At 45.9% G+C, this 22,613-nt stretch overlaps 1 protein-coding gene across 3 annotated transcripts in view; it reads right to left on the reverse strand.

The window, feature by feature from the left end:
* LOC135506842 (phospholipid-transporting ATPase ABCA1-like) overlaps window positions 1-22,613 on the reverse strand; it is a 42,433-nt gene that overhangs the window by 2,570 nt on the left and 17,250 nt on the right. Inside the window, exons 8-47 of one of the 3 annotated variants that reach the window (XM_064926241.1) lie at window positions 22,497-22,586; window positions 18,540-18,786; window positions 18,072-18,211; window positions 17,695-17,811; window positions 16,186-16,380; window positions 15,075-15,283; window positions 14,650-14,826; window positions 14,107-14,329; window positions 13,761-13,982; window positions 13,337-13,541; window positions 13,007-13,114; window positions 12,709-12,883; window positions 12,200-12,331; window positions 11,845-11,984; window positions 11,597-11,734; window positions 11,120-11,346; window positions 10,720-10,792; window positions 10,309-10,511; window positions 10,084-10,141; window positions 9,866-9,973; window positions 9,311-9,459; window positions 8,908-9,032; window positions 8,542-8,628; window positions 7,810-7,999; window positions 7,590-7,684; window positions 7,438-7,470; window positions 7,197-7,302; window positions 6,796-6,870; window positions 6,068-6,237; window positions 5,443-5,620; window positions 4,573-4,688; window positions 3,392-3,536; window positions 2,955-3,078; window positions 2,663-2,792; window positions 2,307-2,490; window positions 1,843-1,949; window positions 1,413-1,554; window positions 933-1,067; window positions 389-585; window positions 18-261 (exon numbers count right to left, since the gene is read on the reverse strand). In XM_064926241.1, coding sequence (XP_064782313.1) covers window positions 18-261; window positions 389-585; window positions 933-1,067; window positions 1,413-1,554; window positions 1,843-1,949; window positions 2,307-2,490; window positions 2,663-2,792; window positions 2,955-3,078; window positions 3,392-3,536; window positions 4,573-4,688; window positions 5,443-5,620; window positions 6,068-6,237; window positions 6,796-6,870; window positions 7,197-7,302; window positions 7,438-7,470; window positions 7,590-7,684; window positions 7,810-7,999; window positions 8,542-8,628; window positions 8,908-9,032; window positions 9,311-9,459; window positions 9,866-9,973; window positions 10,084-10,141; window positions 10,309-10,511; window positions 10,720-10,792; window positions 11,120-11,346; window positions 11,597-11,734; window positions 11,845-11,984; window positions 12,200-12,331; window positions 12,709-12,883; window positions 13,007-13,114; window positions 13,337-13,541; window positions 13,761-13,982; window positions 14,107-14,329; window positions 14,650-14,826; window positions 15,075-15,283; window positions 16,186-16,380; window positions 17,695-17,811; window positions 18,072-18,211; window positions 18,540-18,786; window positions 22,497-22,586 — 5,919 coding nt within the window. Of the gene's footprint in view, window positions 1-17; window positions 262-388; window positions 586-932; window positions 1,068-1,412; window positions 1,555-1,842; window positions 1,950-2,306; window positions 2,491-2,662; window positions 2,793-2,954; window positions 3,079-3,391; window positions 3,537-4,572; window positions 4,689-5,442; window positions 5,621-6,067; window positions 6,238-6,795; window positions 6,871-7,196; window positions 7,303-7,437; window positions 7,471-7,589; window positions 7,685-7,809; window positions 8,000-8,541; window positions 8,629-8,907; window positions 9,033-9,310; window positions 9,460-9,856; window positions 9,974-10,083; window positions 10,142-10,308; window positions 10,512-10,719; window positions 10,793-11,074; window positions 11,347-11,596; window positions 11,735-11,844; window positions 11,985-12,199; window positions 12,332-12,708; window positions 12,884-13,006; window positions 13,115-13,336; window positions 13,542-13,760; window positions 13,983-14,106; window positions 14,330-14,649; window positions 14,827-15,074; window positions 15,284-16,185; window positions 16,381-17,694; window positions 17,812-18,071; window positions 18,212-18,539; window positions 18,787-22,496; window positions 22,587-22,613 lie in introns of all 3 variants that reach the window. The other 2 variants (XM_064926240.1, XM_064926239.1) reach the window with 2 other exon arrangements.

The following is a 22,613-nucleotide window of genomic DNA, read 5'->3' on the forward strand; positions in this document are numbered from 1 at the left end:
CCAGCCTCAGTGCTTACTTGGTCTAGAGTTGTCTGGGAAACGGAGTAGTCCTCAATGTGCAGCCACTCCTTGTTCTTGGCCAGGATGCTGAAGATGCGTGCCAGGGAGGTTTTGGAGGAGGACAGCTGATACTGCAGCATGTTCCTGTGCTTCTCCTTCAGAGTGCTGCTTGGAAGCTCCTTCTCAATAAACTCCATCACCGGCCTCAGGTCCGGGTCTGGTCCTGCCACCCGGAGGATGATGGTGTAGCCATCCCCAAATCTGAATGAGGAAACGCATAGGAATGATTAGCGTTAGCTCAATGTTGATCCAAAATGGCCACAGTGCTTCTTCACCAATGTAGTGATTCACTACTGAACATCCCATCTCTCCCCGTCTCTGTTCTTACCTGTTCTTTAAGTGCTGTACGCTGCCCAGGCAGCGGAACCTCCCATTGACCATGATGGCCATCCGCGTACACAGGGCCTCACACTCCTCCATACTGTGCGAGGTGAGAACCACCGATCGCCCCTCCTTGACGATACTGAGAATGCAGTTCCACAGAGCTCGTCTGGCCTTGGGGTCCATACCAGTGGTGGGCTCGTCCTGTCAGTCACAAAGAATAACACCACCACAGCCTGGTCAGACTAGGCCCAGGAACAAGTTGGTGTAGGAAACAACATCCTCTAGCGCCTGGTCTATTGTTGACATCCTCAATGGAGAGATTGGTTTCTAGGTTGGGCTGGGAGTTTTTCCAACTGACCATGACGTGATCAGGAAAAACTCTGGGCCCTAGATCTGTAATAGGTATTGAACTTGAACTTAAAAGGTTGGTCCAGTTCACACACATTGCTATACTGTATCGTACCATGACTGAATAACATTATAACCATGATTGGGTATATGAACAAAGAATTAGTTAGTTAAAAGGCTCATAAAGTAGGCCTACTAACCAGGAAGACCACTGGTGGACCACCGATCAGTGCCATGGCCGTGGAGAGTTTCCTCATGTTCCCTCCACTGTAGCTCCCTGCTGCCTTGTCCACATACTTGATCAGACCTAGTTTACGGATGCCCCACTCTGCCACCTGGACCAGAGAGAGAGAGAGAGAGAGAGAGGTGCCAAAGACATGATTAGACAAACAAGATCACATACTATAGCCCACCAGGGCTGGGGTCAATCCCATCTTACTTCAGTCAATTCAGGAAGTGAACCGAAACAACCTGTCCTTAAAACAACAACCTGTCCTTAAATCAACAACCCGTCCTTAAAACAACAACCCGTCCCATAAAACAAAAACATGTCCTTAAAATGGACCAACAACAAGGTCTCCAAATAAAGAGCATAACACAAGTTACCTGTCCTTTGACAGGGCACAAAATGTCACGGTTGTAAGAATGTTATTTTTTTGTCAAGAGGATAACACACTCACCTCACACACTTCCTTCTCGGGAACCCCCCTCAGGATGGCATAGAACTCAAGGTGCTCCCTGCCAGTCAGCAGGTCATTGATAGCATCAAACTGAGGGCAGTAGCCCATGTTCTGGTGGACCTCGTTTATCTCCGTCAACACACTGACAAGCCACACAGAGAACGCACACTGTCAGTCACAACAGCATACACCTCCAAACTATTTAAGACTCTGTTCACAGTACGTATTTCAAGACGTTGTAAGGCTATTTCAAGACTATTGTGTTGTACAAAGGTCATGGAAGCTTCCCTGTGAACAAGGTCTTAGAGGCTATAATCAATCATGCATTTAACCATTAAGATATACTGTAAAATACGGCACCTGTGTACTGTATAAATCCCATAATGACAATTTGTTCAGCTTGTTTAATTATCTTTACTATCCTTCTCACCTCTTTCCCGCCAGGTAAGCTTCTCCACTCGTGACTATTGAGTCTCCAGTCAGCATCTTGAAGGTGCTCGTCTTCCCTGCTCCGTTGACTCCAAGCAGACCAAAACACTAGAGAGAGAGAGAGGAGAGATAAGAGTTTCACTGGACTGAACCACCAACAGGATATGGAAAAGGGGAGAATCTATGGGCAGGGCCAGCAACTTTTCCTGACCATCTGACCTGACCAGTAAAGCTAGTCTATTGAAGACCAAAGATCAGGTGAGGTCATGTGACCAGGAAAACCTGTCTAGTGGAGTCTAATGGTCATGTGACCAGGAAAACGAATCTAATGGAGACTAATGAGCAGGTGAGGAATTATGGCCAGGAAAACTAATTTAATGGAGGCCAGTGAGCAGGTCAGGTCATGTGGCCAGGGAAAACTCCTGTACCTATCTATGCTGTACAGTGGTAGCAGAGCCAGCTCACCTCTCCTGGAGGAATTCCCACACAAAGACGATCCACTGCTGGTTTCTGTTTTCTATTGTACACCTTGGTCAGCTGCTTGAGTTCCAGAATGTCAGACTGTCCCCCTCCTCCCAGAATCCTTTGCCTCTCTCTGGCCACGTCTTCATCCTCCTCACCGATAGGTATCTGGTCGGTGCGCAAAGATCTGAGACAAACAATCAGATCAGGGAGGATATTTACAGCAGATCATTATGAATACAAAATGTTTTACTGACTTGACAATTTTGATTTGTATTATTTTTTAAATAGAAAGTGGATAAAGGACACAACAAAAGAGTCTGATTAGTCTGTCCAATGAAATGCAAGGCCACGCCTACCTGGCCTTGATACAGAAGCGGTATTGGATGAGCACGGTGATAGTGAAGAAGACCACGCCCTGCACAGCCATGGCGAACAGGTTCTTGCCCACCATGTCCCACGCCAGAGGGGAACGGAACCGGTTCTCACCTTGAACCAATGGAAGGAACAGATGATTGTCAAGAAACAGAAGCAGAGCATTGACAAATTAACAATAATCATTTAAAAAACATTAAATCACAAACTTGATTCATTGACATTTTTGTCCTAACGTAATAAACGACCTACGACCTATGACCTGAGCCTACTTACCAAACCTCTCCAGAGCGTCGGCCATGGCCTGGTTCTTCACCATGTCGATGAGGCCTCGGCCCAGACAGAAGTGAGGGAAGATCAGGAACACGTTCTTCAGGATGTCGTTGATCCCTCCGATCTCCTGTTGTCACATTGTAGAACAACACCCAATCAGTCAAACTGTCACCTTCATTTCTAAAGTCCCCAGTTAATTCAATTCACTTTAAATGTTGTAATAAATTAAGTGCTGAATTGAAACAGTATGTCACACGGATAAAAAGCATTTCCACAGAGATCTTTGATTTCTGCAGTATGGTTCCACCTAATGACTTTCGCAAGTTCTATGAAGTCTCATTAAGCCCTATAAGTCACTATGAAGTCTAACGAAGCCATATGAAGCCCTATTAAGTCCCCATGAAGTCTTAAGAAGCCCTATGAAGCCTTGTTGTACGCACGTTGCTGCCGAAGAGCTCGAGGACGAAGGTGGAGACGCTGCCGTTGATGCCGATGAGGATGTTGACGGAGGTGAGCACCACGTAGGCCGTGCTGGGGATCTTAAAGAAGAAGGACGCCGGGTACATCAGGGGCGTGATGGACCACCTAGGAACATACATCAAAAAGGAAGTTAGAACAGGTACGCTGTAACTCCCAATCGTATATCGACGCAGCCTTGCATCGCTAGGACATATGGTGAGTGACGTGGCTTGTCTGCGACATATCTGAGTGTGCAACATATGTGCCTGCACGTTTTCTGCGTGTGTATGTGTGTGTGGTGTGTGTTTCTGCGTGCGTGTGTGAGTGTGTGTGGCATGTGTTTCTGCGTGTGTGTGTGTGCTTCTGCTTGTGTGTGTGTGGGGTGTGTGTTTCTGCGTGTGTGTGTGTGGTGTGTGTTTCTGCGTGTGGTGTGTGTTTCTGTGTGTGGCGTGTGTTTCTGCATCTGTGTACCTCTGTGTGTGTGTGTGCATGTGTGTGGTGTGTGTTTCTGCATCTGTGTGCCTCTGTGTGTGTGTTTGTGTGTGGTGTGTGTTTTTGCGTGTGGTGTGTGTTTCTGCGTGTGTTTGTGTGTGGTGTGTGTTTCTGCGTGTGGTGTGTGTTTCTGCATCTGTGTACCTCTGTGTGTGTGTGTATGTGTGTGGTGTGTGTTTCTGCATCTGTGTGCCTCTGTGTGTGTGTTTGTGTGTGGTGTGTGTTTTTGCGTGTGGTGTGTGTTTCTGCGTGTGTTTGTGTGTGGTGTGTGTTTCTGCGTGTGGTGTGTGTTTCTGCATCTGTGTACCTCTGTGTGTGTGTGTGCATGTGTGTGGTGTGTGTTTCTGCATCTGTGTGCCTCTGTGTGTGTGTTTGTGTGTGGTGTGTGTTTTTGCGTGTGGTGTGTGTTTCTGCGTGTGTTTGTGTGTGGTGTGTGTTTCTGCGTGTGGTGTGTGTTTCTGCATCTGTGTACCTCTGTGTGTGTGTATGTGTGTGGTGTGTGTTTCTGCATCTGTGTGCCTCTGTGTGTGTGTTTGTGTGTGGTGTGTGTTTTTGCGTGTGGTGTGTGTTTCTGCGTGTGTTTGTGTGTGGTGTGTGTTTCTGCATGTGGTGTGTGTTTCTGCATCTGTGTACCTCTGTGTGTGTGTGTGTGTATGTGTGTGTCCCTCACCCATAGAGCAGCAAAAGCAGGGCCAGTACAGGCAGGTTGGTGGAGGAGACGTAGGCGTCTTGTTGGAAGCAAATGAAGATGATAATGACCAGAGTAGCAGGGACGATGTAGTTACACTGGAACATATACAGGAAGAGGGCAGGACATTCAGGACTTTCTCATACAGTCACGTACCATTTCAGGGCAAAGGAACATGCTGCGTACAGTCCAGATACAGAGCTTTTCCAATGAGTTGAATTCAAACAACGGAGAAGATGTGTTTGTGACATTTCCATGGTGTCTCAAGTCATTTGTATTAAGTCTAATATACAGTTATTGAATGTGTACAGTCTTCACATTATGCTGATGTCAAATGACATCTAAATGGGGTGTACGTTCACTAGTCACTGTAAACTAATATATATGGTATACTGTACATCCACACTGAATTCTCTACACTCTTACAACTTACAATTCTCTGGCCATCGGAGAAGCCTTTTTGGTTCCAGGTAGAACCCTTTTTGGTTCTAGGCCAGTGGAGGCTGCTGAGAGGAGGACGGCTCATAATAATGTCTGGAAGGGAGTCAATGGAATGGCATCAACCACATGGAAACAACATCTTTGATACCATTCCATTGACTCCATTCCAGCCATTATTATGAGCTGTCCTCCGCTCAGCAGCCTCCACTGTTCTAGGTAGAAACATTTTGGGTCCCATGTAGAACCCTCTGTGGAAAGGGTTCTATATGGAACCCAAAAAAGGTTCTACATGGAACCAAAAAGGGTTCTTTAAATGGTGTTCCTATGGGGACAGCTGAAGAACCCTTAAAGGTTCTAGATAGAACCTTTTTTCTTCTTCCTAAGAGTGCATGATGAGATGAGAAGCCTTACCATGTCCCAGATGAAGTTTGACAGCCAATAGAGGAAGGGCTGCACCCCACTGATGAACTGCATGTGTTTGGCCTTGTTGACTCTCTCCTGAATGAGGAAGACTACGAAGCTGGCCGGGACGAAAGACATGGCGAAGATCACGCAGATGGACACCAGCACGTCCACAGAGGTGGTCATCCTGGAAGGGAGCACGCAGGGGGAAAAGATGCTTCTGAGTCATACATAGAACAGGTTATAAAGCAGTATGCCTGGATGATTTAAGTAAAGTGCTGCCATGCTTTTTTAATAAAAAATTAAATAATTCATTAATAATTAGGTAGGTACTTATATTTGTTCTATTTCACACACAGTGTGTATTATATGCATGTGTGATTTGGAAATGTGTTTTTTTTGCGTATCCCAACTCTCTCTGATTCACCCCTCCATTGGGCAATTAGGATCAAGTGCCTTGCTCAAGGGCCCACCAACAGATTTTTCACCTTGTCGGCTCTGCGATTCGAACTAGCGACCTTTCAATTACTATAAGGAGGTGCATTGTCATACTGTAGATTTCTAGCAATCCATGTTATTGATAGATGAGAAATGTATTTCATGGAAGAATTTGAGTTGTCGGCGAGGTACTTACAGTGCGACCTGGGACAGTTGCTCCTTCGTGAGGTTGAGTGGGTGGTTGAAGGCACGGATGCCGTACTTGCTGGAGTCCTGGCCGGCGGGCAGGCTGGCGCGCAGGATTCCGTTGTTCATCACGTTCAGGAAAGACCCGATGCTGTGCCACCCCTTGTTGTTGAACCAGATCTGGATGGGGTCAGAGGTTACAGGACAGAGGTTAGGAGGGAGGAGCTATTAAAACAAGAGGAAGGAAGAAGTGTTTTTGTGAGGTCTTAAAAATGGCGGAAGCGATAAATGCGAAAACTGACTAAGCACACACCCAAAGGCCTCATCTTCCGCTTCTTGGTAGAATAATGGAAGTGATGATGAGTGACTTTAGGTTCTAGAACAAAAGGTCTTTGGTCTGGATATAATCAACATCGTTCAAGTTCCCTGAAAAACAGTGTGAGCGTTTCCTCTTCATTCCTCAAGTCTCATTTCCTGGTCATGGCATTTCCGTCAGTCTGAACCTGCTTATTAAAGGTCAAAGTGCAGCCGTAGCAATTTTAAAAGCTTTTCAGCTGTGTAAGCATAGAAATCTACTGTGTTGGGTCTCAAACAATGTGCCCACAGTACAAGCAGGAACGAAGTTCAACATGTGATTAAATGAATCACTGTGCAATCTAAATTGTGCAACAAAAGACCTGCAGTTGAACCCTACATTTATACGAGTGTGGAAAATTTGCACCAAAGCACTAAACTAACCTTGACGTTGTTCTTAGTGTCCAGTCCCTGGATAAAACTCGATAAGCTGGCAAGAAAACGATCAGCAGCAGTGCCCTATACAGAGAAAGACCGCAAGAACCAGTTAAGTACGCAACCTAACCCTAACAACATTAAATGCCAACATTTAAACAAATAGCAAGTATTGGTAATCATAGAAATTGATTTGTTAGAAGGGACAAAGCCCCTCAGACCCTGATAATTTGAGTGGCACAGTCATGAGTACACTCAATATGGCCGCCGTTACACGCAAAACAGAACCTGGACTTGAACGTCCATTCTAGCAATTCTATTTCTATGTTGATAATACTGTACACTACATTACAGTGGCATTGTTCCAGGGTAAGTATAGGGGATATTTAGTATGTAATGGTAAGGCTTACTCTTTCCAGGTGGAAGCGTCGTCTGATCTCAGAGATGGCCTGATCAATATCATCACCTGGTGGGAGGAGCTGAGTGTTCCTAGCGCCCAATGAGAATCCACCATATCTGCATAAAAAAACACAATTGCATATTATTGAATAACGTGGTACAGAATGTTCTCAGACCACTACTGATGCCTATGGCACGTTCTAAAGACCTACAGTGTATTTAGCATTGAGAGATTGACGCCTGCCAGTTTACCTGAATTCATTGACCGAGATTTTGTTCTTCAAACTGTGAAAAGACACCATGTACAGTATTAACATAATGTTCCACCTCCTTTTTCATTGAAATCAAATGGAGCATTAAAATAAACATCTATATTTGTAATAAAATAATACTATCAATTATACCTTTTCCCGATAATCTGAGCATAGGTTTTGACCAGGTAATCTGAGATATTTCTGCCAGTCAGATTTTGCAGGGTACCTTGGTCACTGATTTTCACCTGAAGAGAAAGAAAGAACGAGATTAAACTTTCGTGGATACTACATTATTTGCATTTCTGTGTGTGTGTGTTTTTGTGTGCGTGTGTGTGTGTGTGCGTGCGTGTGTTTTCTTATGTGTGTGTACCTGTGGAGGAGGAAGACCACCAGCTCCCGCTGGGCATTCAGGTAGCATCTTCTTGCGTCCTTCACAGCTGCACTCACACAGAGGAGAGGGGTTTTCCATACTCCAGTTGCCATTCATAAATATGTCCCTCACACTCTCCGGTACCTCAGGAATGGCCCACTCCTCATCCAACGTGTTGCAAGGAACATGACTGTTGAGAGAGAGAGAGAGAAGTAGAGAGAGAGAGAGATAGAGAGAGAGAAGTAGTTAGGTAGAGAGAGAGAGGTAGAGAGAGAGGTAGAGAGAGAGGTAGAGAGAGAGATGTAGAGAGAGAGAGAGAGTGAGGGGGAGAGAGAGAGGTAGAGAGAGAGAGAGAGAGAGGTAGAGAGAGAGTAGAGAGAGAGAGAGAGGTAGAGAGAGGGGTTGTAGAGAGAGAGAGAGAGAGAGAGGTAGAGAGAGAGAGAGGTAGAGAGAGAGAGAGAGAGAGAGGGGTAGAGAGAGAGAGAGAGAGGTAGAGAGAGAGAGGTAGAGAGAGAGAGAGGTAGAGAGAGAGAGAGAGAGAGAGAGAAAGAGAGAGAGAGAGAGTAGAGAGAGAGAGAGAGAGGGAAGGATGCGGGGGAGAGCAAGAGAGAAAGAGTTATAATCACTATTCAAAGCGACAAGTATCAACTATCAACTCTTTTACAACCAGTGAATATCGATACTGTAGTTTAGCCTCACTGTACTTGGTTAGTAGGGGGGGGTCAGACTTACGGTGAGTTACAGAGTGAACCAAAGCCATCATAGTTTGTCAGGGCACCCAGCAGCTTGTTAGTGTCTGGATCCTCAGGGGCGTCGTTGCTGCAACGAGATAATATTGTACCATCGTCACGGAAACAGACACGGCACTACTTCTTACAACCCAATGGGTGACCTTCATTGTATACATTTACATAACATAATTTCTCAACGTAAGAAACACTATACTTTGATTTTTGATCTTTGATTTCCAGGCTTTCTAACCTCGGTTCAAATAACTGAGTGAATGGGAGAAGTATCTACATATTCAAAGATATATGAAAACAAAATAAAGATTCTGTTGGCACTAACATCGCTCCATAAAGTTAGCGTTGGTCGTACCTGATGAAGGTGAACTGTTCTTCATACATGCCAGGCTCCAGCTCCAGGCTGGGGTACTTTCCAAACGGAGGGACGATGAGACTGAAGACGAGGGCGATGCACACAAACACAGCAGGAAGCACGATCTGAAACCAACACAGGACAAGGCTCCGTTTACAACAGGAACTGATATTTGACGTTGAAGATCTACTTCGCTACCAAATGAGGAGGTTCCAAGGTAAACAATTACCCACAATGCCAGTAAAAATATGGTATAAACTTGCACAGTACAATAGATGCAGAGAGGTCAATGTACCTGCTGCACCATTGCTAGATCATGTAATGATGATGAATTAAAATGTAACACTTAACAACTTTGATCAACTTTGATTTTATCTGTAATGCCCTAATGAGTCCAGTTTACCTGAGCGAAGAAGCCTTTCCTGGAGCGTCGGGCATACAGGAAGCGTTTCCATATCAACGCCACAAACTGCTGTCTAATCAGACGCCAGCCTTTGACCTGATACGAGCCTTTACCATCCGAGCCTCCCAGCCAGTCTGTCTCACGAGATTCTGGGGCAGGAAGAGGAGAAAGGGAATGAGCCTCAAGTGTTCGAGGGTTTCCACTAGTTACCACAGCCACAAAGTTGAAATATCGTGAAAATTGCAATATTGTAAAAATGAATAACATGTTTCATTTAAGGTTAGGGTTAGGCATAATGTGTGTTTGTGTGATTAAAGTTAGGGTTTAAAATCATATTTTAAGAAGAAAAATTGTAGAAATAGGCAGGGTTTATGACTTTGTGGCTGTGGTAAATAGTGACGACCGTGTTCAAGGACAAAATGCACAAATATGATGCTTTAAAATGAGATGAGATCCTTTTAGTGAATTAACGGCGAAACGAAGAGCACTTCGTTCCAATGGAAGGTGAGAGGAGTGAAGTGATGGTTCATGGGTAATAAATGGTACCTGGGTCACCTTCTGAGTCGTTGAAGTCGAAAGCGTCGTCCTCGGTGAAGGGTTTCAGGCAGCTCTGGTGGTCTCCGAACGCGTGTCTGCGGTGCCTACGAGCCGGGATGGTGCCATCTGAATGAAAGGCGACACAGAGGAGGTTGAGTCACGGAATAATAACGAGTAACGGAAATGAAGTACTTGCTATAAATGGGTTTCAATGGGGTAGTATGATAATGTCTCACCAGAGTTGGGAAGTTCAGCAGCGTCCACTCCACTGTCCTCTGCTACTTTCAGGAAAATCTACAAAAATATATTATAAATATGTTGTTGTTTTTTTATAAAAGAACCAAAATCAACATACATGCATCAAATAATCAACTGCCACAATAACTCAATTACAAGAATATATCATATCAATATTTGAAAAACAAATGTGTAAAATCCAACTGCTTGGTTATTTGCCATACCTCTTCCAGGGTGGTGTCTGAGATGCCGTAGCTGGAGATGCCGAGGTCAGACAGGCGGTCGTCGATCTCGTGGAAGAGCTCCACGAAGGCTCCACCTTTGGCCGCCTCGTAGGGCAGAACGTAGGTGAGTTCATGGCCCAGGTCCTCAACCAGCCTGGCAGCGGGGACGTGCTTGAAGATCACATTGGAGATCATGGTTACGTCTGCGAGGAGGATAAGGATCAAAAGGATTATCGTCAGCATCATTATCGTCAGCGTCGTCATCATGTTATTGTTATCCAAAAAAGGACAAGTACCAAAAGGTTTAAATGATCATTTATTGTTCCTTTCTGATCAAATTGAAAAGGGTACAATAAAAACGATCCTTTTGTAGGGATCATGGTGCGCTCGTAAGGCATTTTTCTGACTTACCAATAGTGGTGGCTTCACTCTCAGGTTCACTACCCAGTCCAGCATCAGAGCTGCTCTCAGAAACACTGTCCCCCTGCAGAGAGAAAAACAACACTGGTTAGTCTAACTGAGATAAAAAATCTCTTTAGCAAAAGGTGCATTTATCTTTGTCTGGCGCAGGGCGATTGACTTGGTTATTATGTGACTTAAAGATCAGGGCAGTCTAGCTGTGACAAGAGTTCAATTTCTGCCATTTCTCACAACTGTGATGTCTTTAAATCTACCTTTAAAAGTGAGCACCGCAGTTTATATGTGTCGGGAGGTGTCGGGATCTGGGGGATTTTCGTCCCTTCATCCAGGATGTATTTCAATCTACCTTTAGGACTGTGAGGGCCTGAGGTTGCGGCTGAGGGATGCCCACCTTCTTGCTGTAGGAGACAGAGCTGCTGCTGGAGGAGTTCCTACAGGAGCTGAGGGTCAGGTCGAAGTCTCTCTTCACCAGGGTCAGGTAGTAGCCCGTCCCCAGCTGGGTCTTCAGGAACAGGGAGGAGCCCACGCAGCACAGCTTGCCGTGGGAGATGATGGCGATGCGGTCGCCCAAGATGTCCGCCTCGTCCATGTGGTGAGTTGAGAGGATGATGGTGCGGCCTGAGGGGGCGAGAGAGGGGGGGCGAGAGGTGGGGAGAGAGTGCGATTGAGGGGGCAGAGAGAACCAGGGGAGGGTGTGAAGAACCAAGAGGAGGACATTAGATTGGATATAAAGCTAGCCATTAGCCTATTTACACAATCATTTGCCTGTTTTCCATACACATTTGTTTCAGAGCAATTGTTTGCATAATGACAGTCTCACTCCTCCAGCACAGGGGAAATAGTCAAAAGTATATGTACAGTTTGCTACCTGCACGATACTTCAGAAGCAGGTCCCAAATGCCCCGGCGTGCGTAGGGGTCGACTCCAGCAGTGGGTTCATCCAGGATCACGACCTTGGACCCTCCAACGAACGCCAACGCCACTGACAGTTTCCTCTGCATTCCCCCTGAGACCAAAACAAACAGGGTCGATCAGCTTCAATTATTCTCAGCAATACTACTATTTTTAACAACAGCTGATATAGTTGTTATATCGACAGGAAGGAGAGCCACTTACCGGACAGCGTGTTGCTACGACACTGGCGTTTGTGAGGCAGGCCGATGTCGTTGACAATCTGCTCCATCTCAGCCTTCACCTTCTCCTCAGACAGACCCTTCAGACGGGCATAGAACCAGATGTGCTCCTCCACCGTCAGCCTGGGACAGAGGAGGAGAAGAAAGAGGAGGAAGAGGAGGAAGATACGAGGGCAAGAAACAGATACAGTCAGTCATAAACAGCTACAATCGTATTATGCAAATTAACTTGAGTTTGAAACTACTAGTCATTATGTTTTACTTGAACTAGTGAAGGACTAAAACGGTCAACCCCAGTGAGTATGTGTAACAGTCATGGTACAGTAGCGATGACTTACATGCTGAAGAGAACGTTGTGCTGCGGGCAGACGCCCAGGTTCTGTCGGATGGCGCTGAGCTCCGAGCGGATGTCCTTGCCCAGGATGTAGGCGGTGCCAGAGGTGGGCGGGAACAGACCCGTCAGGATGGACCTATCAGAACACACAGCCATACCTGTCAATTAACACAATTTATACTCAACACAGTTTAGTTTCACACATTTCCAATGAACTCATATTGCATTGGACTGTTGTATTTTCAACGTGTCAAAATGTTTTATTTGTATCTGTCCCGACGTTAATAACGATCCAAACAAAAGATTGCCCTTACACACAAATTAATGTCAGCTGTGTAAAATGTCTAGATTGATAAAAGGTGTATAAACCCCATAAGCTGTCCTGCCACAGCTCTGTGAACCGTGGCACATTGAAGCATATGATTGGTCTAGTTATGTAAGGGATCGAGGGGATTGGATGCAGATTTTAAGGAAACGGCCCCCAAGATTACGCTCTTTGATCCTAGGCCTTACATGGTGGTGGTCTTGCCGGCTCCGTTGTGCCCCAGGAAGGAGGTGATCTGCCCCTCGTAGAAACCCAGAGTCAACCCGTCCACAGCCAGCTTGTTGCCATGGCTATATACCTTCACTAGGTTCTTGATGTAAACACCAGGCTCGATGTGAGACGGCTCCTCTTCGATGCACACAGCTGAGGACGAAACCAGACACAATTAGCAGCTGAAATATCTCAAATCAAAATCAGCCAATAAAAAAAAGTGTTAAATCATTTTTTTTTAAAGAGCAGTAAGCAGATTTTCTTTTTTAAATCTACCTTCTGCGTTTCCTTCTTTTCTTTCTTGTATATTCTTCCCTTGTTTCTCTCCACACCAGTAGGACTTGGTGAAGGGGAAGTACCAGGGTCTGGGGATCCCATACTGGCCTAAAGGGGAGTACCAGGCATCATACATGATGAGTACAAATACACACTCCTTTATGTACAATATAATATGACATTTTATAATATGACATTTCTTTTCTGGTCTAATTTATTTGCCTAATACCTTTGGTAGACATAAGACAACGTGTGTAGGTATGCTTGGGAACACATTCAAAAACAATACAGCTTCATCAAACAACATGACTTCCTCTGGCTGCTGCTTACCAGGGAAGACAGCCTCGATGTACCAGGTCATGACCCCGTAGAGGAAGGAGTCAAACAGCATGAGACAGATGGAGGTGGTGAGGGAGTAGCTGTCCTCCTCCAAGGGGCTGGACAACAGGTTGGACCACTGGATTCCCACTCCCTGCTCCTCAAACAGGGCAAAGTACTCACAGCCGAACCCAAACGCCACTGGGGACAACAGGCTCTGGAGAAAGATGGGAGAATAGAACACAAGTTAGAAAAGAGGACTATGTTTATGACAAAGAACAAACAGAAAAGTGACAAAGTAGATTCAAACAGTCTTCAGGTCTCGGGCAAGGTAACTCGTCATCACATGAGAGGGTTTCACGAACCCACCTCCATTACAATCCCCATTCCAACATTACCACGACAACAAAAGAGTGTATTAGCGATCTGAACTCACCACAATGACTTTAGCCCCGAAGCCCACGTAGTCCTGCCAGGCCACACAGAGGACGTAGGGCAGGTAGAGGGTGAAGTAGATGATTCCTCCGCAGGCCGCCGCCAGGTTGGCACGGGAGAAGATGGTACTGATCAGGAAGCACTGCATGATGGTTACCACAGCAAAGGAAGCCAGGAACAGGAAGACCACGCAAGGGTTGCTGTAGGGAAGCAGGTTCCCCATCTGATTGGACCAGAGGAGATGGATGAGATTGTGAAACATGGTGAATTGTGTGTATGTATGTGATTGCGTAAGGGTTCTGTGCATGTGTGTGTGTGTGTGTGTGTGTGCCTGCTTCCACACACACCTTGAGTATGACCACCAGCAGCGAGGCGGAGATGAGCAGGGGGATGAGGCTGCTGATGAACCAGCTGAGCCACAGGATGCCGTTGTCCAATCCCATGATCCTCATGGTCTCTTTGAGCCGCGCCTCCTTCTCATAGACCACGCCCTTGATGATGAGGGCCACAGAGTACATCCAGGCCAGGGTCATGAAGAGAGGCATGGAGCGACTCATCACCCGCAGGAACCTGGAGAGGAGGGAGCACAGAGAAATCCCGAAACGCTGAAAATGATTAAAGATACAGCGTACTTTCGCAGGCAGTGTTAACAACTAACCGGAGCTTGTAGCCTCATCTCTATGCTCAAAAATGTCTACTTTTCAGCTTGACTCCCAGTGAGGGGGGGGGAGCTTTGTGTTATGCTATGCTGTGCTGTGTTATGCTATGCTGTGCTGTGTTATGCTATGCTACGACATAATATAATATTGTGTTATTCACATATACACTGTAATATTTCATCCTGGCTATAGAACAACAGCATGTCTCCAAGTCTCCGCAGGGCTACTTACATATCGTCCACGTAACAGGGGTAGGGCATCTGTTGGATGTAGACTCCAGTCTTCTCCTTACTGCCCGTCACCGCCCTGACGATTCCCTGTTCTATAACGTCCTGCAGGTAGGAGAAACCACCCCAGATGTAGCGCAGGTCCTCAAAGGGGTCGGCCCGGGGACCAGGGTCCCAGTAACTACAGAGAGACCAGGGTAGAAGGTTAGGAAGACGTGTTCATATACTCTATGTTCACGATTGGCTTCTACTACCTTATTACAACATACGGGACTCTTTCAATGACTAGAATGGCTAAAAGCATGAAATACATTAGAGTCAGCAGGGGTTGGCAACCGGCGGCCGACGGGCCAAATACAACCTGCGAGACAATTTGATTTGGCCAGCCAGAGTTGTCACGGTAAACATTTTTATGAAATGGGATCTTACCCGTCCTTGATCTTGTTGGTGCGCTCCACATTGTCGATGTCCATGCGGATCTTGTAGTTGACGTTACCCGGCAGGTCAGAACTGTTGCTTCGGGCGATGTCCGGGAACACTATCCCAGCCCAGAACTTCTGGTTGTCTAGGAGACCCATGGATTTGTTGACCAGTCTTTCCTCATTGGCCACTGGCTCTAGTTTATCCAGGTTCACACACTGTGGAGGATTACAAAAAGGGTTATCAGGCTTTTAACACACTGCGGAGGGATACGAGAAGGGTTGTCAGGATAATAACTACTCACTTGATTTCAAATGACTTGTACAAATAAATGACCATTTTCAATTAGTTTCTCATTTTGACAAATGCACATTGAAAAGCTTATTTAAATGGCCATTGGCCTTATTTCCAAGAAAGTGTCACTGTGTGCTCCCTCTCCGGCCTCTAGGTCACCAGACTGCTAGTTATGGCGCACTCCTGTCACCAGCGTTCTGCGCATCATGACACTCACCTGGACTCCATCACCTCCTTGATTACCTGCCCTTTATCAGTCACTCCCTTACGGGTTTCATCCCCAGTCGTCATTGTTCCTGTGTCATGTCTATTTGAAGGGACCAGAGTCACCAAGCCAAGGCCTATATGTTCACCCTAAACTATTTTCAACCCGTACAGTATGTGTCATGTATGATGATCTGGAATGGAAAATCATTGGGTTGTCTAATAGCGTTTAACCCGGCATGGCAACGACAGGAACCCTTACAGTGGAGCCATTCAAATGGATCGGCACTCTGCTACAGAAGGCGGGGTTACGTAAGACACTGACAAACGGACCCAAAGTCTTAAACTGTATTGAATTGATTTGATTTGCAAAGGCATGGTAACTGTGATGTTCACGGGAAGCCCAAGGCTTAGAATTACCACGATCGATTGGTGTTCAGTCTTAACAGAAACCAACCACGGTCTTATTCGTTACCTTACGTCCTTTACCTTGAACTGAGCTGACAGAATTAGATAGGAGTGTAGGCTATAGAATGGGGCCAATTCCACCTGCGGTCTGTAAATGAGCTTATTCGTGTCATCTAAGCGTGTAAATGCCCTTGAGAACGGCGCGCACACGCACCTCCATAAAGCGGGAGATGGTCTTGATAGCGTCGTCGGTCTCGTTGAACACCTCTCTCCAGGTGTAGGCCGAGCCGGCGGGACGTTTGTCCTCGGCAGTCTTGGTCAGGAAGCGGGCCACGTCCTCCGCCTTCCACTCTGTGCCAGCCAGGCGGTCGTTAAAGAAGCGGGCGCTGGCGTTGTTCTGAAGCAGCGTCTAAACAGGAATAAGGTAACAGACGGATATAGATTCAGGTATAGACGTCGTGTTGGCTGCCTGTAGTTGTTTGTGTAGTGTGGAGCTCTCTCATAAGCATTTCCACCAGTTCAAAGACAATAAATGGTATGTGTTTGTATTTTGTTTCCTTCAAATCGTTCATCCATCGTATCCATGAGCCTGTATCTATTATCAGGTGTCTCCTATCAATATCACTCACACCACAAAGTATTATGTAATGATAATTCAATTACAAGCCATTGTGGTTAATGGCAACATTAGCTGGAGATAATGGAGAAAATGCCTCTGGGAGTTTATTTTTGTCATATATTTTTGACCACTGCGTGGCAGTATTGGACCGGTGATATACATTACTGGTAGGACCATGGCCTTTCTCATAACACGAGGAGGAGCCATGTTAGGTGGTTACCTCCATAAGAAATGTAAAGATCCTATCACCTACGGTTACCTTAAATTAACATGAATCAAATAATGTCATTTCATTGTCCCTTTTCTTTCAACTGCATGTCAGATTCTCAAAACGATAAACCTGCTGTGTGTACACTGAAAACAATGTCCCCTCTTTTCTAACCCCTTCCAAAAAAATATTACAGTTTTGAAACTGCAGTAGAAGTGCAGTAACTGCAGTCGGCTGTGGTATTTTGGACACCGCAATTGCAGAATATACTGCACTGCAAAATTACTGCAGTCAACATTTATTTTTATTTTGGACACAGTATTTGCAGCATACTGCAGTTATACTGCACTCTGACCGTAATTTTATTTCCGTAAGGGACACCGTAGACCACGTTAGTTACGGTGATCGAAATCTTGTCAATAAATAATTATAAACCACACAGCAAATGATATATTGCTTGGACTGTCTGGGAGATCTTTCACTTCAAATGCTTTCCCTACCTTCCTAGCTCTGACTTTGCTGATTATAGCTACTTTATTGAGGAAAAATGTGCTTACCATGACTGTGATATGTGGTCATCCCACCTAGCTATCTTAAGATGAATGCACTGACTGTAAGTGGCTTTGGATAAGACAGTCTGCTAAATGACTCAAGCATCAATGTAAAAGATCTTCCCCAGCGGCCTTCTTTTAGGCTAATAGGAACCATGATAACAGTAGCAGACTCAAACCCTATCAACACCAAACCTATGCGTGGAACCCCATCTTGTTCTCTGTTTTCTGTGTTCTTCTAAAGTGCCCGATACAGTTGGTATCATGACAACCGATCTGTAGCTACTGTTTACAATAGTTACAACTGTAAATACCATGAGATCAGATGAGAGAGTAGAAACTCACCCGAACCAGGTGCATCTCATCACTGCTCTCCATGAAGGTCCAGACTTTAGGCCTCATCTCCTCCCACATCCCACCCAGGTCCCTCAGGATACCCAGCTCCTGGAATGTCTTGTTCATCTGGGGAGGTGGGGTGGGAAGAAAGAGAGAGAGATATGGAGAGAAAGAGAGAGATAGGAGAGAAAAGTTGATATGAGGGAGAGAGAGGGGAGAAAGAGCGAGTCGCGAAAGAGATCAGAGAGAGTTATAGGAGAGCGAGAGAGAACGGAGAGAGAACGGAGAGAGATGGTTAAAATGGCTGCCTTGTCCTCGATGCCGAGTTAGCGGAGAAACATTTATATGTAGGTTCCTTTGGTGTTCCTTCCGTTAGAGTCTCTCACCTCGTGTATGATCCTCTGTGTGGCAGGAGTGTCGGGGGTGTAGAGGATCTTTCCCATGAGGAGAGGCTTCAGGGCCCTCCAGATCATCCTGGAGACGGGGCTGGCTTCCAGACTCCTCATCATGCTGTTACAGTACGGAGCTGAGGGGCGGAGGACAGACGGACACAGGTTAGTATCACACCACCGTAGGCGGAGTATTCCATAGCCTATACACTTTGAAGAGGGTTACTGTGGCTATCTCTGTCATAACACCAGGGAGGATTACACTGGTGTCCATACATCCTGTACCCCCCCCCAAACTGTTAAAAGTTTTACCAAAAATTACAAAACAGAATTTGCATCTGATTGAAGTGCATGGAGACTCCCTTTTCTACTATAAAATGACTAACAAATTGATCCACGTTTGATATCAGTAAAAACTATTAATTAATGTAAGAGTTCAGATCAGGGATTTGACCAAGGACTCACTTGAGGTGTTGTCGTAGGCGGACACGGGTTGGTCGTCACTGCCGTTGCCGCCGTGGTTACCGAACAGGGCCTTGTAGTTGTTGTCCTCGTACCAGTTGAGCGACTTGATCTTCAGTCCGCCGCCCTCGGGGTGGCCACAGACGATACGGGACACGGCCTGGTACATGTGGCTGGGGGAGCCTGTGGCGTTGACCGTCAGGTAATGGATCTCGTTACGCATCTCCTTCCAACTCTTCATACTGGCCAGCTAGGGGAAGAGGAGTGGGATGTGTACATTTAAAACACCATAGATTACATCTTATGAATCGTATTATTGAGTTTAAAAATTTTTTTTAACGCATTTGTCTGGTACCGATGTATTGGAATGTTTACTCTTGTATTTGTGTATTGTGTTCTATTGTGTTTTGTGTATGCGTAAATTAAAGTCTTTTCAGAGTACAGTAATATGTGTCAAGTCAACACATGATTACACCATGTGCCAAAGACATGTCGAGACATGTTCTAGAACCGATGTACTGTGTGAGTTCAGAGAGTTAATGAAAGCTATTCCAGGTAGGAGCCTTTGGCTGCAACGGGCCCTGGTCAAAAGTAGTGCACTATATAAGGAATAGGGTGCCATTTGGGAAACAGACTTTGTTAGACTTAAGGTGAAAAACACTTGTCCTAACTGACTGCCTAACAGCCTGGGACAAATACAGCAACCGTTCTTGTCGCACTCACTCAAAATGACACGGTAGCCTGAGAATGTTGAAAACATGTGGCTTGTGTGATCTATTGTGCAACCCCCCCTTCCCATATTTTCAATAAAGGATTAAAAAAAAAACATTTTGAATACTCAAATCCTTATTCTCCTCAAGTCCTCACTACTTGTGAGAATTGTGTGTCTGGTAATAAATTAGAATAGCAACGGGTTCACTGTGCACTCTAGGTCAGAAATGCTGAAGATCCACAAACATTTAAGACCCTAAAAAACTTCTATGAGAGTATAACTTGTTGTTGTTGTTGTTGTTGTTGTGTGGACCCATCACACCTTTTTGCTTATCTGAATTCCCAGGTTTTATGCACCAACCAAACGTCTGGGAGAGCGTGATGCTCCCCTTTTTATTGAGTCTATTTAGCTCATCTGGGCCTGTCGGCGTGTAATGTAACGTTACGAAAACCAGGCCGACCTGTGTGCTTGAGAGTGAGACAGGCCCTGTGCGTGTGTATCAGTGTTTGCACAATGGAGAAAAAGAAAAATGGCCGAGAGTAACCTAAGAAAGGAGCCACAGTGGACTCACCGCACAAGTGGCTGGTTATCTTGGAAAAAGACTTTGAAGAAGGTGGACGGAGCTAAAAATGAACGCACCGATGCATAACAAGGTCTTTTGTCATTTAAGACGGAGAATAGAACAGGTAGATCAGTAATTATAACCCAACTCAGCATCTTTCTGGAACTATGAAATATATATTGGTTTTATTATCTAACCTTGTTGCATAATATCTTGTGATACGTGATGAAATGCAACAGACTGGATATTGTTGCACAGTTCTAGTAGTTTTCTTCCACAAGGAGACGACTTCAGACCCCCCGACACGTAACATATCTTCATTGACACTGACCCTTTAATTAACAACCCTAGTTTTCCTAGAGCTGCCCCTTTTTGACAAAGATGACAACACGTTCTTAGCATTTAGAATGTTGTCATCGTTTAGAATGGTGTCATCGTTTGGAATGGTGTCATCGTTTAGAGTGGTGTCATCGTTTAGAATGTTGTCATCGTTTAGAATGGTATAATCATTTAGAATGGTGTAATCGTTTAGAATGGTGTCATCGTTTAGAATGGTGTCATCGTTTAGAATGTTGTCATCGTTTAGAATGTTGTCATTGTTTAGAATGGTGTCATCGTTTAGAATGGTGTCATCGTTTAGAATGTTGTCATCGTTTAGAATTTGTCATCGTTTAGAATGGTATAATCATTTCGAATGGTGTAATCCTTTAGAATTGTGTAATCATTTGCAGTCAAGTTTCTCATAACAAAGACAAAGAAATTCCAGCAAACTCCGAGATCCGCCCTCAGTGTTCTGTGGTTGCAGCTGATTTCGGGAGCCGCCTCAGCAAGTCACATGCTTCCTCACTGTCCAAAAACACACAAAGATAGAACAGGGCAGCCAGTGGAAGGACGAGAGGAAAAGGTTTTTTCTCCTCTCCACCACCTTTCTGTCTGTGCCTATCTGTCTGCCTCATGCCCCGCGGGCCAGACATATAGCACGCAAACAAGCCGAGTCATTTGAGGAAGGCTGCGTCTGTTCCAACACCTCGTGCCTCCAGCCTGAAGAGAGGTTACTAGAGGTTATGTCTCCGTGCCAAGGCAGGTCAGTTAGCTATGAGACTAACTAAACGTCTTCCCCCTCACACCAGGGAACAAAAGCAGCTAACTGCAAAAAGCTGTGGTTGAGGTTAACTAAAGGTGGAAAAAGGTGTATTTTTCTGTTTTTGAGACATTCATACCGGGAGCTTCTCTTGTCTTGTAACATTGCTGCTTGTTTGACTTGAGTAGGGAGGGGATCATTCCATCATTCATTTAAGGGACTTATCTTTCCTCTGATGACACATACAGTATGCCAGGTGGATATACAGGGACATACAGTTCTGCCAGAGAGCGTATGCTAAACACATCAGTGGGAACGACCTCTCTAAACCACAGCTGACGGCTTCCTTATGTTCCGCCAACTCAGCAGTGCTGTGGCTGGAGAGAGGGGAGGTGGTAGGGAGAGAGGGCGGAGGTGGAAGGGAGAGAGGGCGGAGGTGGAAGGAGGAGAGAAGGGACAGGGAGTTGAGAGTCTCGTGACAAGGTGATCTATTGTAGTCTTTTTCCCCTAGTACATCCTGCTAAGTCTCTCAGCGTTTCCCAGCCATGTACTGTATTGGACATTACTTTTATTTTTGTACTTTTATGTCTTTGTACTTTTTACCCCTTTGTCTCCCAGATTGGTACGTACAGTCTTGTCCCATCGCTGCAACTCCCGTACTGACTCTGGAGAGGCGAAGTGCGAGAGCCGTGCGTCCTCCGAAACACAACCCAACCAAGCCGCACTGCTTCTTGACACACTGCTCGCCGAACCCCGGAAGCCACCCGCGCCAATAAGTCGGAGAAAACACCATACAACTGGTGACAGTGTCAGCGTGCCCTGCGCCCGGCCCGCCACAAGGAGTCGCTAGAGTGAGGTGGGAAAAGGAAATCCCAGCCGGCTGAACCCTCCCCTAACCCGGACAACGCTGGGCCAATTGTGTGTCGCCTCATGGGTCTCCTGGGCGCAGCCCGGCTGCGACACAGCCCGGGATTGAACCAGGAACTGTAGTGACGCCTCAAGCACTGTGATGCAGTGCCTTAGACCGCTGCGCCACTCGGGAGGCCCCCATAGTGGACATTTCTATTGTAGCTAGCACAGATTTGGTTACTCCAAAACTGGGTCTGATATGTTGGGGGCAGTTAGCTATGTTGACAGTGCAGATGCCACAGAGGGATAGCATTACAGTTTGGCCATGTCCTGACCTGGACTGGTACCAACTGGACTGCTGACATTAAACAGTCGATTTGTTGCGAAAGACTAACCTTGTGTACAAAATTGCAGGGTTGCAGCCATTTGAGGTGGCCATTTTGTGAGGGCCAGAGCACCAAGCAAGCTTGTTATTATCGAGGGGACAGATGGGTTTTGTTTGCACATTGCGGTCCAGAGATGAGCAGCGGGAGGACCAGTTTTTGTCAGACCACTGCTACAACTGATGGCTATCTTTGTGGTTATTTTCGGCCTACATTCAAATGAGTTCACGGATAAGGCAGGTTGAGTGTGTGTGTGTGTGTGTGTGTGTGTGTGTGTGTGTGTGTGTGTGTGTGTGTGTGTGTGTGTGTGTGTGTGTGTGTGTGTGTGTGTGTGTGTGTGTGTGTGTGTGTGTGCCTGACAGACAGCACCTACCTCTACAGCCAGCGCTCCCAAGCTCTCTAGCAGACCGTCAGTTGCCGCGGATACCTTCTGGACGACCTCAGGGTCGGACTTCACGTCCTTCTGTTGTGGGTGAGGAGGAGGGGGTTG

Source organism: Oncorhynchus masou, chromosome 20, assembly GCF_036934945.1.
Source record: "Oncorhynchus masou masou isolate Uvic2021 chromosome 20, UVic_Omas_1.1, whole genome shotgun sequence".
In the NCBI taxonomy this organism is placed as follows: domain Eukaryota; kingdom Metazoa; phylum Chordata; class Actinopteri; order Salmoniformes; family Salmonidae; genus Oncorhynchus; species Oncorhynchus masou.